Source organism: Mauremys reevesii, linkage group 1 (assembly GCF_016161935.1).
Source record: "Mauremys reevesii isolate NIE-2019 linkage group 1, ASM1616193v1, whole genome shotgun sequence".
In the NCBI taxonomy this organism is placed as follows: Eukaryota; Metazoa; Chordata; order Testudines; family Geoemydidae; genus Mauremys; species Mauremys reevesii.
This window is the reverse complement of record NC_052623.1, coordinates 340269261-340288110: the sequence shown is the minus strand read 5'-3', so window position 1 is coordinate 340288110 and position 18850 is coordinate 340269261. Positions and strand designations below refer to the sequence as shown.

The following is an 18850-nucleotide window of genomic DNA, read 5'->3' as shown; positions in this document are numbered from 1 at the left end:
CCGCCACGGAAACGCGCGTGCCGCCCTAACGGCACATGAACTGCCCCCGCCATCCGGCGGCAATTCTCGCACTGCTTGGGGGCAAAAACACAGGGACTGCCGCCCCTTGCAGATTGCTGCCCCAAGCACCTGCTTGGGATGCTGGTGCCTGGAGCCGGCCCTGCTCCTTTCGATGCTAACTCATCCCATCCCTGCCATTCCCATCTCTTCCCATACCTTGGCAAGCCAAAAAGAAAATAAAAGAATCTTATATAAATAAAAGGAAAGAAATACCCTCCCTCACTCCAATTTGATATATGTCTGTAATCAGGGAGCTAACAGGGCATATTTTGGTCATCACCCTGGCTGCCGTGCTTCTGTGTTGTGTCCATTTCAACAACCCTTTTGTCCTGATCTGTACATGAGTGTAGTCAGATATAGGATCGGGGCCTTAGTCTATCTTTGGCCTCTATCCTGCAGTGAGCTTTATGCAGACCTTTCCGCCTGTATGGAATTCATTGCAGAAGGGGGCCTTAGCTTGTAATCTCTTCAGGGTGAGTGTCTTGCTAGGTGATTGTACAGGGCTTAGGATGGATCTGGATGCTGATTGGTGCCTTTGGGGTATTACTGTATTAGAAAGAGCAATAATACTTCTACTTGTATTCTTTCCAGTTGTTTACTACTTTGATTATTATTTATTTATACCTGGGAGCTCTGGTCATGGACCAGTGTGCTGGGCCCTCTACAAGCACAGAACAAATTACATTATTATAGTGGGGTCGGGGTCTGATCCTGGAAACTATTTGTATTACCATTACTATAATTAATTATTTTTACAGTTGCTGCACAGAGGACAAATGCAGCATTAGAAAGCTTAAGAATATGATGTTAATGTGGAAGAAATTAATCCCATGTCACTTTATGCTTCTGGCTTTGCTTGTGCTATCATTCCTCCTTTGGCCTTAGTTGCTCATTTGTCTCTCTCACGTCAGCATTGCTAACCCCAAGTGTTCAAAAATTACGAGTCGGGGTACCAAAAATCAGGAGATTGGCTTAAAAATCACCTCATTATAAATGTAATTTTGATGGGTTTTTTTCCTTCTTCTAGTGTTTGTGCCTGCTGGGGGGGTCACATTTTCAATCTTTTCACTGCAATTATAAGCACTAAAAACTATTTTTTTTAAAGTGGAAGCTGAGATGCTCACATAGTCACATGACTCCAGGAGTTGGGTTCTTGAGAAAAACACCAAATATCATGAGACTCAACAAAACTGAAGATGGCTGAGAGTTTTACGTCAGTGCTAAGGTGGCTCTGAAACAGTCTTTCTTTGTGACCAAGGTTTATGACCACCCTGCTCTTCCCATTGCTAAATGGAATGGAGTCCTGGCTAGACAGGAGGGAAGTCTCAGAGGTGGGGATGTGCCAGTTTAGCAAATCCAATGAGTTAATAGTGACTATGTTCAACAGAAGCAAGGAATAGGAGGAAGTAAGCTCCATTAGATTAGAATAATTAAAATGAGACTGGATAAAACTCTCAGGTACCATACAGAAGCATGATACATATAGACAAGGTAAATAGCACTACAAATGCACTGTACGGCAGAGATTCTCAAAGTGTGGTCTGTGGAGTATTTGGTGGGAGTCGTGTAAAGAGCTGGCTGATTGCATGAGGAGAAGGATGGTTTGGTGGTTAGGGCACAGCGCTGTGATCTGGGACAGCTGGGTTTAATTCCGTGATGCTAGCTCTGCCCCCTCAGGTCTATGTGTTGGATTGTTGTTTTTTTTTAAAGTTTGATTAAATTAAAAATAATTGTCATTGTTCTTCTACCCTTGTAAACCAATTGTATTTTCCATGGGGATGTGATTGATGATGAATGGGGTAGTGGAGACTGTGGGAGGGGCTGGTCTGCATGATTGTGAATGGAAGAGGTGGTGGCTCCTACAGGGGCATAGACAACTTTTTTGAAGGGGGGGGTAAAGTTAACAAATAAAATAACCGTTGAATCTCACTTTAATGAGTAATATTTTATTATGACTAAATTTGTCTGCTTGTAATACATTGGAATAAACAAGCTTCTATTCCAAACTGTTTTCTTCATTTAATAACTAAATCCCTAAATTGTTAGTAGGGATAAAGCCCCTTCCTAGCTCCCAGCTGCCTATACCCTGGGCCCTAAGATGATCTCTGAGTTAAAATGTGGTGAGGCAAGGCGGATGGGGTATTAATTTTTATTGGATCAGCTTCTGTTGGTAGGAGAGAAACCAGTTTGAGCTTACACTGAGCTCTTCTTCAGGTCTGGGTTCTGTGTAGCCGGCACGCTTGGCTCTCTCACTAACAGAAGTTGGTCTAATAAAAGATATTACCTCACCCACTTTGTGTCTCTAATATCCCCGGACCCACAAGCTTACAACACTGCATGCTTAAAATGTGGTGAACACACTGATAAAATCTGGTCTTGTCCTGGGAAGGAAATAGATGGAAGGACCAGACTGTCAAAAGTGCCGCGCTTAGCACCCATAACTGGCAACCGACTTTCAAAAGAGCCCCCCAGAGGAGCTGGTGAATGCTGAGCAGAGCACTTTTAAAAATCAGGCCAACTTCCATGGGGAGCCTAAATGGCAGCTGTTAAGTAAGGGGGCAGCTTGCCTAGTAACTAGCCTAACGTGCATGCTTGAGGAGGGGGAGCCGCCCAAGGGCTGAACCCCAGGACCCATGCCCAGGGCCGCCCTGGAGGTGCAGAGCCCCAGCCGCTCATGCCCAGGGAGCCGCCCGGGAGGTGCAGAGCCCCAGCCGCCCATGCCCAGGGAGCCGCCCGGGAGGTGCAGAGCCCCAGCCGCCCATGCCCAGGGGGCCGCCCGGGAGGTGCAGAGCCCCAGCCGCCCATGCCCAGGGTGCCGCCCGGGAGGTGCAGAGCCCCAGCCGCCCACGCCCAGGGGGCCGCCCGGGAGGTGCAGAGCCCCAGCCGCCCATACCCAGGGAGCCGCCCGGGAGGTGCAGAGCCCCAGCCGCCCGTGCCCAGGGGGCCGCCCGGGAGGTGCAGAGCCCCAGCCGCCCGTGCCCAGGGGGCCGCCCGGGAGGTGCAGAGCCCCAGCCGCCCGTGCCCAGGGGGCCGCCCGGGAGATGCAAAGCCCCAGCCGCCCGTGCCCAGGGGGCCTCCCGGGAGGTGCAGAGCCCCAGCCGCCCGTGCCCAGGGGGCCGCCCGGGAGGTGCAGAGACCCAGCCGCCCGTGCCCAGGGAGCCGCTAGCGACAAGCCCGCAGAGGCTTTCGAACTAGGCGGCGAAGCGGAGTCTCGCTGGATTCTGCGCTCCAGTTCCCAGGCTGCCCGGGCTCCAGCACAGGGCTAGTTAATAAAACACCAAGTGCGTGGCGGGCCGGTTCGGAGCCTGGCCTGCGCGGCTGCCCGGTGCAGGGCTTTCTAGCATGTGGCTGGCTGCGGGCTGGGGCTGGGCACCCCCTCCCCAAGCTCGGGAGAGCAGCTGCTGACTTGGGGAGTTCCTCCGATTCCTTGTATGGAAAGCGGCTCCCCACGGGGCTCGCCGAGACTCCTCGAACACCCTCCCCCGCTGTGACTCTCCCCGGCTCCCTTGTCTTCTTGCCGGTAGCAGGGAAGCAAAGGAGAAACCTCCCAGCCTCCGCTGCTGCCCACAACTCACCCCCTCCAACACTCCCACGCCCGCCTCCGCCTCCTCCCCTCCCCCGCGCTCGGGAATAAATCCGGGAAGGACCGAGCCTGGCGCGCCAGAGCGAGCGGAGAAGCTGTTCCAAAAGTAGCCCTGATGGCGGCGGATCGGATGCAGCCGGAGCTGCCGCGGGAGTAGCGGCGAGTCTGAGTATCTCCCTGGATCCCCCGCTCCACCCACCGATCTCAATCGGTCTCCTCCCCACCCCCAGCTCCGCTCCCTGCTGCTGTGCCCATCGCTGGGCGGCTCCTCGGAGAAAGGGCGGGGGGCGGCATTTTAAAAAGCAAAACAAGCCCCCACTCATTTAATTTCATTATTTGTTCCGTCTCCGTGACTGGGGGGGATCGATCTTCGATCAGGAAGATGGCTGCTAGCTGGCTGCTAGTCTTTAGTCTGACACTTTTCCAGTCCCTAGTGATGAACCTGTCCTCGGAAGGACCCTTCCCCTCTGCCACAACGTAAGTCCCACCTAAGTTGGGGTCTGGACTGTGTTTTGTTTTTTAATGGGATGGTGGGGAAGGAAAGCGTTTCGCTCGGAAAGTGTGTGTGTGTGTTTGGGAGCGGGTGGCGATTGTAATTTGCAGGAGAGTTCTCCTTCCTGGGGCGTGGGGGAGCCCTGATCAGAAAGTGGTAACTGGGGTACACTGCAGGATTTTGGCTGCTTTTGTTTTGGCGATCCAGGCTCTCCAATAGACGCTCACTGAGAAGAGCGAGAGCAAGACCAGGGAAAGCCGAGTACTATACTTTTGAGTCAAGGGATTTGCATGAGAGCAACACTCCAGACCAATCTCTAAATATACCCCCAGCAGTTTAGCTGTGCTAAGAGGAAAGTTTCTAGTTACATACATTCCGCTCTCCCCGCCCCCACCAGCTTCAAAGGTTATTTCTGTGTGACTGGAATTTTAACACTCTCTATTTTTAAAAATACTGTAGCAATTTCTTTTTTTAAAAATAAAAGATGCATGGAATACATGTCCTTGCCTTTTCCATGCATGTTTACAAGACAGTGTTGTTATAATTTTTGGATGCAGATTTTAAATGTATATATGCGCTCATTTCTACTTGGATCTCCGCCAGTTCACAATATTAATATTTTGACAGTTCCAGGGTTTGTTTTGTTCGTGTGGTTTTGTGTGTGCGCATGCATGTGCAAAAGCAGACTTTTTTGCATGTTTAAAGCAACATAAGTAAAGTAGCTGTGTTTTCATGCAGACTCTTCAAACATTAGCCTTCACAATAATTACTTAAGGGGATTCACCTTTGCACCTTCAAGAGAAATATTCTTAGTAATAGCTGTTTTATGTTACTGTTTTGCATGGATATAATAGAAAATTTTAAAGCATTGCACAGTTGTTAACATGAAAGTGTGTCCCTGAACAAAGCTAGGATCACATAATGAAAGGCATGCAAAACAAGAAAGGGGTGGGGAATAGCCCAATATGTTATATTAGTTTCAGTCAGACACTTATAGGATAAGAAACAATGTGGAATAATGACCATATTTTCTTTTTAGAAGCACTTACTTTAGTTCCTGGGTTAAAACCTGTCATTAGATAACTTTATGTGGATGGCTCACTTTAATGCATTTTACATAAGAAAAACAAAGCTAAGGATAGTCTTCTGTGTTGTTTGATGCTGGGCAGAATTTACTGTCCTGGCTCATTCTGTACAGGAGATTTCAGTGATTATCAGTAGTGCCTTTTACCAATTAGTGCTGCTGCTGTGTTAGCATTGGTTTCAGTTCTCTGTGTTGGTTCTATTATGTATTGGAGCAAGACTAAAAGGATGCACACACTGGTACAAGAAAGAAAGGAATTAAGAAAGATAACTGCATAACCACTTAATATCTTTTAGATTGCTTTTTCATTTTCATTTACTTTTATTTTCTTGGACTGAAAGAGTTACAAAGATGTGCTGTGTAAAACAAGAAGCGTTAACTAAAAAATAATGCTCAGATACCCATCTTTTAAATCCTTGCTACTTAGACTTCACCATCCTAGATCAAAAGACTATCTCTTATGAATTGATAAATCATGATAGATACAATTATTCACAACTGATCTTCTTAAATTTATCTAATTTGTAAAAGATAAAGAAATGGAAACCAACATGATGGAAAGTAGATACTATAATTTCCAAGTAGAATTATGGATCTCTTTTTACTTTGAGATACTTTGTTTTTAAATATTAGTGGTCCGTTCAGTTCATATTTGCTTCTTACCATCACAATTACTCTTACTATTCATAATGATAAGAGCAAACATCAGCAGAATAGGGTATTAGTTAATCAAAGAACTTTAATGATAAGGAATGCAATAAAAAATATCTGTTCTCTTGGGTAACAGCATTTATATGTTCCCCATGATCTACTTACTGTCTGTTTTTTTTTAACTCAAGCCATTGAAATATTGTAGAAAGAATCCACAGTGTCTGCTTATCTTCATAATAATGTATTTCTAGTCTTAAATGAAATCAAAGAGCAAATAAGTCTAATTTCATTTAGGAGGCAGTTCAGCAGGCTGGTAGGAGGACTTGTTTTGCAAAAAGTAATGATGTAACAGGTGAAGCCGAAAACAATGCTAGGATACTGCTTTTAACAACTGCGAGTTTAATGATGTTTTGCTCACCAGTGTATAGTGTAAATGGGGAAGAACAAAGTGAAAATGACACAAGTGAAAATGTTCGTGAGTGTAAATCATTTTAGATGTAAATACCAGTAGTAACAAATAGAAAAAAGACTGAGGGGTGGGAAGAAACGGAAGGGATACTAATAGTTGAAAACCAAAGGCTGTTTAATGCCTGATATGTCACATTCATCTACAAATATTTTCAATATGCACCCCTCTCTTTTATCATTTACTTGAAAACTTGGTGTTAGGCGGTATTTGAATATTGCTTGGGTGGGTGTATTGTAGTTTAAAATTAGCATATCCAAGGCTACATAGTTGTTGATTTTATCAACAATTGCTTTCCACCCCATTACCCTGTGTATTTTGCATCAGTTAATGTCATTCTTATGAGATGTATCTTTCCTGCAGAACTCAAGAAACTCATGTAATCAATACAGTGATATAAAAATATGATATCTTTTTTGGTAAAGAAAAACTCAAAAGCTTTCACTAGTGTCTCTTAGATAGAATCTCAGGCATTTGATTGATTCCACTACTTTGGCTTTGATATGTTTACCCAGCAAAATAGGGGGAGTCAGCTTATTAGAAACATCTATACTGAATGAAATAGAAACCTGAACTGTTAATTCAAAATCAGAACATATGTTATAGTCACATAGTGCTGCAAGCAGCCAACATTAGAATATTTTAAACAGACTGAAGATTTTCTGTATTGGGATATGCAGGCATATTGATGGATATAACTTGATCTTTTGATATAAGGTTTGACAACTGATCAATATATATTGCACATTTAGTTAAATATATCATTTTCACTGAGTCAAAATATTAAGGAATTATACAATGCACTAAATTATACAGTGCACTAAAATATACAGTGGTCTCTTATGTTTTGACGTCCAGTAATTCAGTCATATGTGCAATATTGCATACATTTTGCACTTGTATGAGAATATTTTTTTTGTATGGCAGACCTATCATACGTGTAACTGAACTGCTGGTAAAAGTACACAATGCATTTCTTTCTTTCTAGTCTTATATGTACATTTAATGTCTCTCTCTCTCTCTCTCTCTATATATATATAGATAGATATAATATTTTAATGTTAGATGTATTTTTTAATTTTATTTCCAAGGACAGCCTAGCGCACTGTGCTGCTACATGAATAAAATAACAGTAATAGAAACAAAATAAGCCATTTTAATTTTAGATTTTTTTAAAAAAACAGTTGTACTTTTGATATCAACTAAAAAGCAGTGATTACAGTAGTGTTGATATTTACTATAACACTGATTAACATAAAATGTAAATATGTACTCCATGCTTTGAGAGGACTAACTTGGATATTTTGTTACACAATTTAAAACTTAATAGTTAAGTGTTTGACAAATTTAGGGTTGGATCCTATTAAATTCAATGGGACTGCTTTTGTGTATGTATTTGCAGAATTGGGCTCATAGTTTGGTTCTATCAAATCCTTTAAAACATTTTCTGTCTTTAGTTCTCTCTTTTTTTTTTTTAAATGACTCTCTCCAAATGTTTTGGATTTTAAAATAAGAAATATAAGTTCATGATATAACCGAGACAGACTTTGTCACTTGGAATGAGTTATAAGATTTATTAATATTATTCAGAATATGTAAAATATGCGAGAATAACAAGGAAATTGTGCATATACTTATAGACAAGCAAACATTTAGTAAATAAAGGTCTAATCCTGCAAACACTTACTCACGTGAATCACTCTCACTCTCTTTTATGTCATTAGGATTACTCATTGAAGTAAGGATGACACACATGAAAGGACTGGGATCTTTATCTTTTGGGTTTTGCACATGGTCCTACCATGTGTAATTCTACCATTAATAACTATACAAGCTAGAATTGATATTCTGTATCACTTTCTGTATTAAATGATTAGTGACAAAGGGTGGACAGAAGACATTCACGGTGTGTGTTTTAAATCTGCTGATAAATGTACATACTTCATTTTGACACTTACAGTATAATGATTATTTAATCCTTTTATTAAAAAAAATCTTCCTATTTAGCTTTGAAACTAGTAGTTATATGTCGAGTACTAGCACTTATAGCATTGTTTTGGTACATTCAGAAATACTCTCTGCTATAAAAAATACCCCACTGACGTGAACCTTCATGTAAATGGAACAGAGAGAGGGAGTATCACCTCTTGGTGTGTTCTCAGCATCATGTGTATTAAAACCACAGGTGCTTAAAACACAGTCTTATGAATGTACGTCTAGTAGAAATAAATTTAAAGCAGAGTGCAAAACAGCTTGGTGACCAGTATTGTTTTCCTTTTGCGTGTGTATGTGTATCGGTGTGCATGAGTGATAAATGAAAGTTATTTGGATTCACAGAACATGATTCCATTTATTATATTTATTATCAGTGAATGGGAGTTTCTTGGTATTTTGTTTTTATTTCTTTCCCTCTTGTTAGTGTTTTGATGTCTTCCCCTCCTCTCCACCCCCATGGTTATTTCTTCTGAGGTTTTCAAACCTACAACTGTTACATTTTATTAGGTATGAAAATCTAAACTGAAAACTTGCAGCATAGTCACTGATCAGAAAGAGATTTTCATTGAAATAAATCAGTGGTTTAGGGTTCTTGCCATCTTTAATCTTACAATGATGCTATTTTCAGAACTGCATTGCTCATACCCTACAAAATGATTTTATCCAAGAACTCCGCTTCTAGAAAGAGAGGGAGGGAGCCTGGCAGTATGTTAGTTTTATATATGTTCACTTAAATAGAAGGTCTTTGGTGTAGATTTTTTTTAAAAACAATATTAATTTAGCTGAACACTTTAATTTGGGGGAGGGAAATGGTCAAATTTTAGTTTAACCTTTTGCAAATGATAAACAGTAAACTGGGATACACAAATCCACTGATAACTGAGGTTAGACCTTTTAATGCCTTGATCGTGTGTCCCTTATTCATGTGAGCAGCTCTTACCAAAGCAAGTAATCTCATTTAAACCAATGAACTATAATAAGATTTGAGGGTTGCAGTACTGGGTAGTATAACAGAGAGAAGAAAATAGTCCAATCATACTCAAACTGGTTTTAATGGAAGCAGGAGTGGGTCCGAAATTCCCTTGTATTTTTACAGGTGAACTAGAGTTTCTCATCCCTGTATGCCTATATATGTGTTTTGTTTAGCAAGTTTATAAAGATATTCGTGACTAATGCCAAAATTGTGGACTTGGGATAAAAACCCCTCCTCTGCTTAGGAAGAAGAAACTTCACCAATCTATAATGCTGGGAATCAAATTGTTACTTGGACCTCAACTGTAATTTTGCTAAAGTCAAATGCTGTGCTTTTTTTTGTCTCTAGTAAATACTGAATCAGGCTTATTTACAGAAATGGTACAAACTTATTTTCTGGATTTAAGCAATTAGTGACCCCAACACTTTGAAAAAATGCAAAGGTTACTAATTACCAAAAAACAAACAAACCCCTAAAAACATATTCCTCATTTTTCTCCCTTGGGTAATCCTGATTCTCAGTGCTCTGATTACTGTCAAAGCTCTCCAGTATGAGCACTTCATTCTGTCTACTGTCATTAAATGATGAGTATCAATGAATATTTAAATTATATGTGAACGAGATTGCAGCCCCAATTTTTCTTTTTGTACGTACTAAAGGACCCGATCCTACACCACCTGTCTCATTCATATAGTTCTCTCACATCCGTGATCCCATGGTCCCCTTGGACTACTCGTATGATTTGCAGGATTGGGCCCAAAGCTCGGATTTTGTAGTAATAAATGGTATTGCAAAATAAAAATGAACCGAACGCTGCAATTACATATTATGGGCTTGATTCTCATCACTCCCGATTGATACTCCGATAAATGAGGAGAGAATTTGTCCAGTATCTTATTTTGAATATGCTTTTTGGCTCCAACAGCATAATTATTTCCATATAATACTCTACTGATTGTAGAAATGGTTTAAATACAAACTGCAAATATATAATATTAATAGCTGAATCCTGCCATCATTGAAATAAATCAATAGCTGAATCCTGCCACCATTGATGACATTAATGTGCTGGTTTGAGTTTAACTGAGGACAAAGTCGGGCCCAATAGGTTTAATTTTCTAGGACATTCAGTCAAATCTAGCCTGCTAATTATGCAATATTGCAGTAGAACATGGGTGGGATTTTCAAAAGAGCCTTAGTGACTTAGGAGCCTGTACATACCTTATTGAAAATCAATTGGACTAGTGCTCCTAAATCACATCAGCACCTTTAAAAATCCCAGTTTGTATCAGAGGAGTATATCTAGGGGCCTTATTGCATAAACCTTACTCAAGCTAAAGCCCATGGCAACTTTGCCTGCATAGGGGCAGCTGGTTGGGGCCTCGGGTGTTTCCCAGGTGTGTAGAACTACACCTTTTTGAAACTGAGATTAGTTCAGATTGTGCCCCCATCAGCAGAGTCCTCAGCAGCATCTCCATCTTCCCATGCCCTCAGGGCTTGGATTTATGTAGTGAGGGGGCTGAGTCTCAGCAGGCCTGACACAGGAAGAGGCTGATCCCACAATGGACTGAGGCAGCATGGGTGATACACATCGCTCCCTCTCACAAAGATCCCCCTAGTAAAAGTGACACAGAAGTGAACTTGGTTGGTGGAGCTGATGTTTGATGAGGGTGGAATTGTTGTCCAAAGGGTGACCCCAAAGCAGCTGTCCTGTGAAGCAGGGTTATCGGTTACAGGGAGCACAGATCCTATCTGTATAAGAAGTGCCAATGCTCATTCCACGTGGAGGCCAGTCCTGGCCCTGATGTTGTTTGAAAAAATAAAAGCAACTATGCTGATATAACAAACTTGCAAAAGCCTTGATGTTTCCCCCACTGTTTTATTTTTCTGGGCTTTTGTTGAGACATCATTAAATATAGAGTGTTGTGCCAGAGCGTAGAGAACACACATGATTTACAAAGGGAAAAATGTCAACTATGGCTTTGTACATGATTGCTTCATTTGTTTACAAATGACTGTCTTTAATGGGAATTAATAGTAAATTAATGAATTATGTAATGATGGGATTGATATTTGAAAGATAATATCTTTATGTTCCATACAGTTTCACTCCTGAGCACATTTCCACTGTGACAAAAATCAGTACTAAATGTGTCTGATCTGTATTCCTTAAAAGGTGTGAACATTTGTTACCATACAGTAACCTCACTTACATCAATGAGATATCTTCCATGAGCAGTGACTTCTTATTTGAGTCAAGTTTTGCCGAATCAAACCCCATGTTTTATATTCTTGATTTGGGGTCAGAATCTGACCCTAATCAATGAACCTTTGTTGAGAAGCCCCATTCATGTCAGTGGGGTTATTGCATGGGCAAGAACTCATCATATGAGTAAGGATTTGCAGATTAGGCCCATAGCTCTCTTTTGGTTTTGGTTTTAAATAATTAAAAATAATGGGTCCTATCTTGCTCCCATTCAGTGCAATAGGAGTTTTTCATTTACTTTAATGGGAGCAAGATCAGACTCAAAATTCCCTCCTCCCACTCCCTGCCCCATTTCTCCCTAAAGTACTCTTCACTGTGTGCCAGTGGTGGAAGAGAGGCAGGAAGCTGGATTTTTGTTCCTTGTATGATTTTTACTGTTTATTTACAAAGATTCTAACAAGTTTATGAAAAAGATTGACATTATATTGCATCAACAAATCAGCAAGCTTTTGCAGTTAATTACAGTAATTCAAAATCAGACTGTCTTTATTTGAGGCAGTGCCTGAAATACTCATAGCATATGAATGTGGGGTTATAATATTTCTGGTTATAATAAACCTTGCTTCTATGGGATTTTTTTACCCTCTTTAATTACCTTCTCTGCTTCTCTCCCCTTCCCTGCTTTTTAAGAGTTCAATAGGAGAAAGCATGCAGATCAGCTGTGATAGATACAGATTTTGCAAATAATGATTTGGGCCCTTGAACCTGAAATTGGATCGGTGTGTTCAGAGCCCAGTCCTGCTGCCCTTACTCACCCGACTCACATAATTTCAGCTGGGCTACATGTGTGAATACGTAAAGCAAAATGTGTCTCATGTTTAGCAAAAGCTCTGATGTGACTAGATAGAGTAAAATAAAGATTGCGGTAATCGTTTTCCTTGGCATGCTACCGAAAGTCCATTTTGTAGCCATATTTTCTGAGGTAACAATTTTTACTCTAGGATAGCTCCTCCATATGACATCAATGGGGGACTTCGCTCTGTGAGTTTATTCTGGAAGTGCAGCTATTGCATGCGTCATGTTCCCCTCTGCACATTGCCAGTTTCCCAGAAGATATCAATGCAGGAAGTGATATGGGTAGAAATACCTTATACAATATCATGTATTTTATTATTATCCTCATCATTATTAAAAATTCTATAGAAAGAATAACATTCTGTACTAGGGTCTATGTCACTCTGTCAAAAATTACATTACCTGTTCCCAAGTCACTGATAACTTGGAATTAAATAATCTTATGAATCAGTGTCCCAGCAGACAAAGCACAATATGAGGTATTAGTTGGTGTCTGTGACAGACCACCAGATCACACTATACAATAGAATGATGAGCTCCTTACTCACCTGTTCAGAGTGTGCAGGGAAAAAAAAACCTGTGTGACCGTGAGGGACTTCAGTATGAGTGACATACACTGGAAGTATCATGCTACGAGCACTAAAACATCATTGGAATTTCTAAATATTATAGAATTCGGTTCAAATTCAATGTGTTGCATCCAACCCAGGGGAATTCTATATTAGACCACATCTTGACAGATAAAGAGAAACTGGTCACAGAACTAAATATTAATGGTAGCTTAGGTACAAGTGATCATGACTTGATCACATTTCTAATGTGCAAACTGAATAAAGTCCAGACTTGATGCTTTAAAAGGGGCTGTTTTACAAAGCAGAAAACAATTACAAGTTAGATCAGCTCAGAGGGAAAAAAATAATCAGAAAAATGTGAATGATAATTAGGAATTGTTTAAGAACATTTTACTAGATGCAAAAAGCCGCAATCCCACAACTGAGAAAGAAGAATGTTTTGGTTAAAAAACCAACCTGGTTTATAAGGGAAGTGAAGGCAGCTATAAAAATAAAATAATATATAACAAATGGAAGAATGAGAGTAAGGAATATAAATCAGAAGCTAGGAATTGTAAAAAAAAACAAAAACCAAAAAACAACAACAACAATCCTTTGGGAAGTAAAGGAACACAAGGAGAAATTTATGGCCAGCAGTATAAGATAATAAGTTCAAGTATGTTAGGAACAAAAAGAATCCTAACAATGGTATTGATCCATTAATAGATGGAAATGGTGGAATTATTAATGAAAATGCAGAAAAGCCAGAATAGTTCAATAAATATTTCTGTTCTGTATTTGGGGGAAAAAACAGAGGATGATGTTATATGATAACACACTTTCCATTATATTAGCATCTCAGAAGGATGTTAAACAGCAGCTACTACAGTTAAACATTTTAAAATCAGCAGGTCTGAATAACTTGCATCCAAGAGTTTTAAAAGACCTGGCTGAGGAGCTTGCTGGACCATTAATATTTGTTGTTGTTTACAATAAGTCTTGGAAAACTGGGTAAGTTTCAGAAGACTGGAAGAAAGCTAATTTTGTGACAATATTTAAAAAAAGCGTAAACAGGATGACCCACAGTAGCTATAGGCCTGTGAGTTTGATGTGGTTCTCTGGTAAGATAATGGAGCATCTGATATGAGACTTGATTAATAAAGAATGAAAGGAGGGTAATATAATTAATACCAATCAATATGAGTTTATGGAAAATAGATTCTGTCAAACTAATTTGTAATCTCATCAAAAAAAAGACATCAAGTGTGGTTGATACAGATAATCTTCCTGTAATATACTTAAACTTCTATAAGGTGTTTGACTTGGTACTGGATGATATTTTGATTAAAAACTAGAATGATGGAAAACATGGCACACTTTACATGGATTAAAAGCCTGTTAACTGATAGGTCTCAAAATGCAATTGTAAATGGGGATTCATCATTGAATGGATGTTTCTAATGGGGTCCATCAGGGATCAGTTCTTGGCCCTGTGCTAGTTAACATAGTTTTCGGTGACCTGGAAGGAAACATAAAATCAGCACTGATGAAGTTTGCAGATGACGGAAAAATTGGGGGAGTGGTAAATAATGAAGAGGAGAGGTCACTGATGCAGCGTGATCTGAATCACTGTGTAAGTAGGGCACAAGCAAACACTATGCATTTAATATGGTTAAATGTATACATATAGGAACAAAGAATGTAGGCCATACTTTCAGGATGGGGGACTCTATCCTGGGAAGCCGTGATTCAGAAGAAGATTTGGGGTCATGGTGGATAATCAACTGAACATATGATACAAGTGTTATGCTGCGGCCAAAAGGGCAAATGCCTCCCTTGGATGCATGAACAGGGGAATCTCAATTAGGAGCAGAGAGGCTAATTTTACCTCTGTAATCAGCACTGGTGCAACTGCTGCTGTAATACTGTGTCCATTTCTGATGTTCACAATTCAAGGAATATGTTCATAAATTGGTGAGGGTTCACAGAAGAGTCACAGGAACGATTAAAGGATTAGACAACATGCCTTACAGTGATAGACTTGAGGAGCTCAATCTATTTAGCTTAACAAGGAGACGGTTTAGAGATGACTTAATCACTGTCTGTAAGTACCGACGTGAGAAACAAATATTTAATAATGGGCTCTTCAGTCCAGCAGAGAAAGGTAGAACAAGATCCAATGACTGGATGTAGAAGCTAGACAAATTCAGACTGGAAATAAGGTATAAATCTTTAACTGTTGGAACAATTTACCAAGGGTTGTGGTGGGCTCTTCATCACTGGCAATTGTTAAATCAAGATTGGATGTTTTTCTAAGCTATATTCTCCAGGAATTATTTTTGGAGAAGTTCTGTAGCCTGTGGGTTATAAGAGGTCAGACTAGATAATCACAATGGTCCTTTCTGGCCTTGGAATCTATGCCTCTAGGAATTATTAAACTCCTAAAGTATTTAGGAGACTTGCTACAGAACCTTGTTAAATGTCTACAGAACCCTGTTGGTTTCACCCTTATTACATTCTGTAGCACTTCTCTAGCCGGGAGCAGTAATTCCATTCTATATCTATAACCCCTCTTCAAGAGGGGTTAAGGTGGAGGTGTGGGGGCCAGAGTTCTAAAGGGAGCCGTATCTGAGATAGGGTGGGATAGAACATTGAACTACTGCATAAAGAGGGTTGGCCTTGTACAGTGGTAGGAGGTATGCACAGGTCCACATGCATTTACTAGTCAATTTGCTGGTGTTGCCAACTGTGCGCCCTTCCTCGGGGCTAAAACCATCCCCATGAGTGGATGATGCAGTTTCAATGGTATTTTTTCTGCAGAAGAATAATGAGAAAGGAGACTAAAGGGAGGGGTATTGTTTTTCTGGTTTACATCCCCGGGGACAAATATATTACATTATAGTTAAACTGGTCCAGTCTTTTCATATTGAGTCTCTCTTTGGGCTTGTTCTAGTCACTTACAATCAGTGCCTCAGTTTCCCTCATTTATTAAGTGGGGGTAATACTTACCTACTTCACAGGTGTCCAGTTTTACAGATGAGGGGCCTAGTACCTAGCCAGATTGGGGGAGGGGGACTGTCTAGATTAATTTGTTACTGAAGGTTTGTAAAGCCCTTTATGAATGAAAAGTGGTTTTATTTTTATACTCTCATTTTGCCTCAGAAAGCTACATACGCGTGATCTTTCCTGACAGGATAGTAATTCTGATTTATCTGCTTCCCGCGGCAGATGCTTTTTATAGAACAAATGAAAAGTTGCTGTCACACCTAACCCTCCCCCTCTTTTTTGGTGACTGAAGGCCTGGGGAGTTAGGAGAGTTAATCCCCCAAATCTTTACTCCTGGGATGTACACAGATTGTAAAACATAAGCTCAGTAGCATTTTTAGAAACTAACGCAGGAGTCAGCAAAAATGTACAGAAAGCACTGTGAAAAAGACCAGCGTATCTGATTCACGTCCGCAGTTAGTTACATTTTGATATACCCCCATCATTTCCCCAGATGAGAACACCTGAGGGGCTTATTTCTGGAATTAATGAGCTCCTGAAATTCCCACTGAAGGCAGTTGGAACTGGGGGTGCTCAGCTCATTTGAAAATGGGCCATAAACATCTTAAGTGTTCTCGAATGAAAACAGAGAGGGAGGCTAGTCAAGAGGCTAGCATCCTAACCTCGGACCCATCCTACCTTGCAGAGGTGGTGTGTGAATAAATACATTACAGACCGAGGGGCGAATGGAGGCCACGTAAGTACTTAAGACAAATAGAGCTACTTAATGAAATTACTTCCAAGGAATACATACATGTTGCATGGGTGGCAGTGTAGGTGGGGGTGGATTTATTACAGACTATGAATTCATGCTATAACTAATGATAACCACTGAAGTAGCAAGTTTTCAAATGCGAGTAACAGGCCTCTCCGTGGTAATCATTTTTTACATGCACAACAGAAGGAAATTTGTATAATCCTTACACTGTTAATTTGTTACATTCAAAGTCACTTTCTTGTGTAGCATCTTGTTGCATTTGGCTTTTGCAGAAATGCTAGATTTGCAAGTGAGTGGGTGATTTGCATGAAGTGTTAAGGAGATTACATTAAACTGAATAGGTGGGACCAAGTTCTGCTCTATATCTGAAAGCAGAATCTGGCTAAATTAATCAGTGTGTGACTTAGTGGCATTACACCAAGGATGAATTTGGCGTAAATGTGCATGCATAAATGTCCACAAATATAATTTGGGACCTGAGTCTGACCTCCTGCCCTATGCTTATGTAAGGAAGTAATTCTACTGAAATGAATAGAAGTTATATTGGTGAATGCAAGAAGAGAATCAGGCCTGTACCATATACAACCAAGGTTCAGGATGAATCTGCATAAAATAATTTCTTATTGTGCATATGCAGATTTTAATCCTTGGGGAATGAGTCATCACTGTTAAGGCCTGATTGTGTAGATTGTATAAAATAAAATGTATTACATGATCATATTAGGCTATGAAAAGGGAAATAGTAACATATCACAAAGGAAACCATGCATGATATCAGATGTGGTCATTTGTCTTCCCCTTAAATTATCAGCTCTGACATCACTTCATTGTCTATGCATTGCTGAGCAAGTGTCTATGTAAAAGAGGACTTTTTAACATGCTATAAGGCATGGCAAATTGTTCCTTCAGATTAGCAACAAATGTTATTTTGTATACATATGTGATCGTAAAGAGGAAGTATTTTCCCTGTTTAAAACATTGTATATTGTCTAATACTGTGAAGTCTAAAATGTAAATGGCTCTCACACGTTTTGCCTTTCTTTTTTTTAAGAAGCAATTAGTTGTAGAGCTCAGCATTTCATTTCAGCTTGGGTAGGAATGATCAAAGTCATTTATTTTAACCCCTCATTATGCAGAGCTGATTACCTCGTTCACCATCTGGTGCAAAAGCTTGATTTTTTTTCAGGTATTTATATTTAAAATCTTCACAAAATCTAAAGCATCAGAGTTCTGCAAACTAAAATCTTGATCTTTGTCGCAAGAGATATATTGGAAAATATTTACCTTCTCTCTTCTCCACCAGGAGTTGAAATATACAATGCGGTTTAAAGAGGAGACTGGTCTAAGGGTGAGAATGGGGTGTAGGAATGCCTGGGTTATATTCTTCTGCCAATGCCGGGTTTACAATGGTGCCAGTGGCTCCATGGAGCTGGGCCCATGTTCAGATGTGGCCCCAGCCTGCTCTGCTTGGACAGCACCCCAAGACCCTGCTGGCTCCCCACACCCACCACTTGCTCCTCTCAGCCTGCCCCCTGGCTGAACCCCAGTCTCTGCTTCCTACCACCTGTGGGGCCCTACCTGTCTCCCCGGAGCGGAGGTGCTTGGGACTGGTACAGAAACCTGGCCAGTCTCAGCCAGGTGGTGGTGGTGGGACAGTGTGGGGGAGTTGGCTGGGCTCCTCCAGGCAAGTGCTTCTTGAGGGAGCCTGGCTGGGGCAGGCCCTGGCCTGCCTGATCGTGGCACTCCCGAGGGGCTGGAGCGATTCCCCATCCTGGGACCATCCCTGGCTGTGGTGCTGCCTCCCAGCAGGGCCAGTGAGTGTGGCCGGGAGGCAGGGCATAGGGGAGTGGGTCTCTGAAGGGGTTTTGAGTGGGTGCTGTGAGGGGGTGGGGAAGATCTCTGTGTGTTGCGGCATTAGGGAGTGGGGGTTCTGTGGGGTTGCTGAGACATTGTGATGGGGCTGTGGGCAGGGGGGCGCAGGGCAGGGGTAGTGTTGTGCAAGGAGCTGTGCATTTGTGGGGGGGCACTGGGCATAGTGGGTTTGGGTGGGCACTGGCCATAGGGAGTCAGGGGGGTGTTGGGCAGAGGGGCTGTGTGGTGTGGCCTGCTCCTGAGGGGAAGGGGCATGCTGGCAGCACAGGGCCGGGCGGGCCACTGTGCGTCTGACAAC

At 41.3% G+C, this 18850-nt stretch overlaps 1 protein-coding gene across 7 annotated transcripts in view; it reads left to right on the top strand.

Annotated features, from left to right (window-relative positions):
• Window positions 1-3655: 3655 nt before the first annotated feature.
• The window catches only part of CACNA2D1 (calcium voltage-gated channel auxiliary subunit alpha2delta 1), a 658833-nt gene continuing 643638 nt past the window's right edge, over window positions 3656-18850 (top strand). For 3 of the 7 annotated variants that reach the window (XM_039518654.1, XM_039518644.1, XM_039518679.1), the window contains exon 1: window positions 3656-4120. In XM_039518654.1, the coding sequence (XP_039374588.1) occupies window positions 4026-4120 (95 nt within the window). In that variant the 5' untranslated portion in view covers window positions 3656-4025. The remainder of the gene's footprint in view (window positions 4121-18850) is intronic. The other 4 variants (XM_039518657.1, XM_039518651.1, XM_039518662.1 and 1 more) reach the window with 3 other exon arrangements.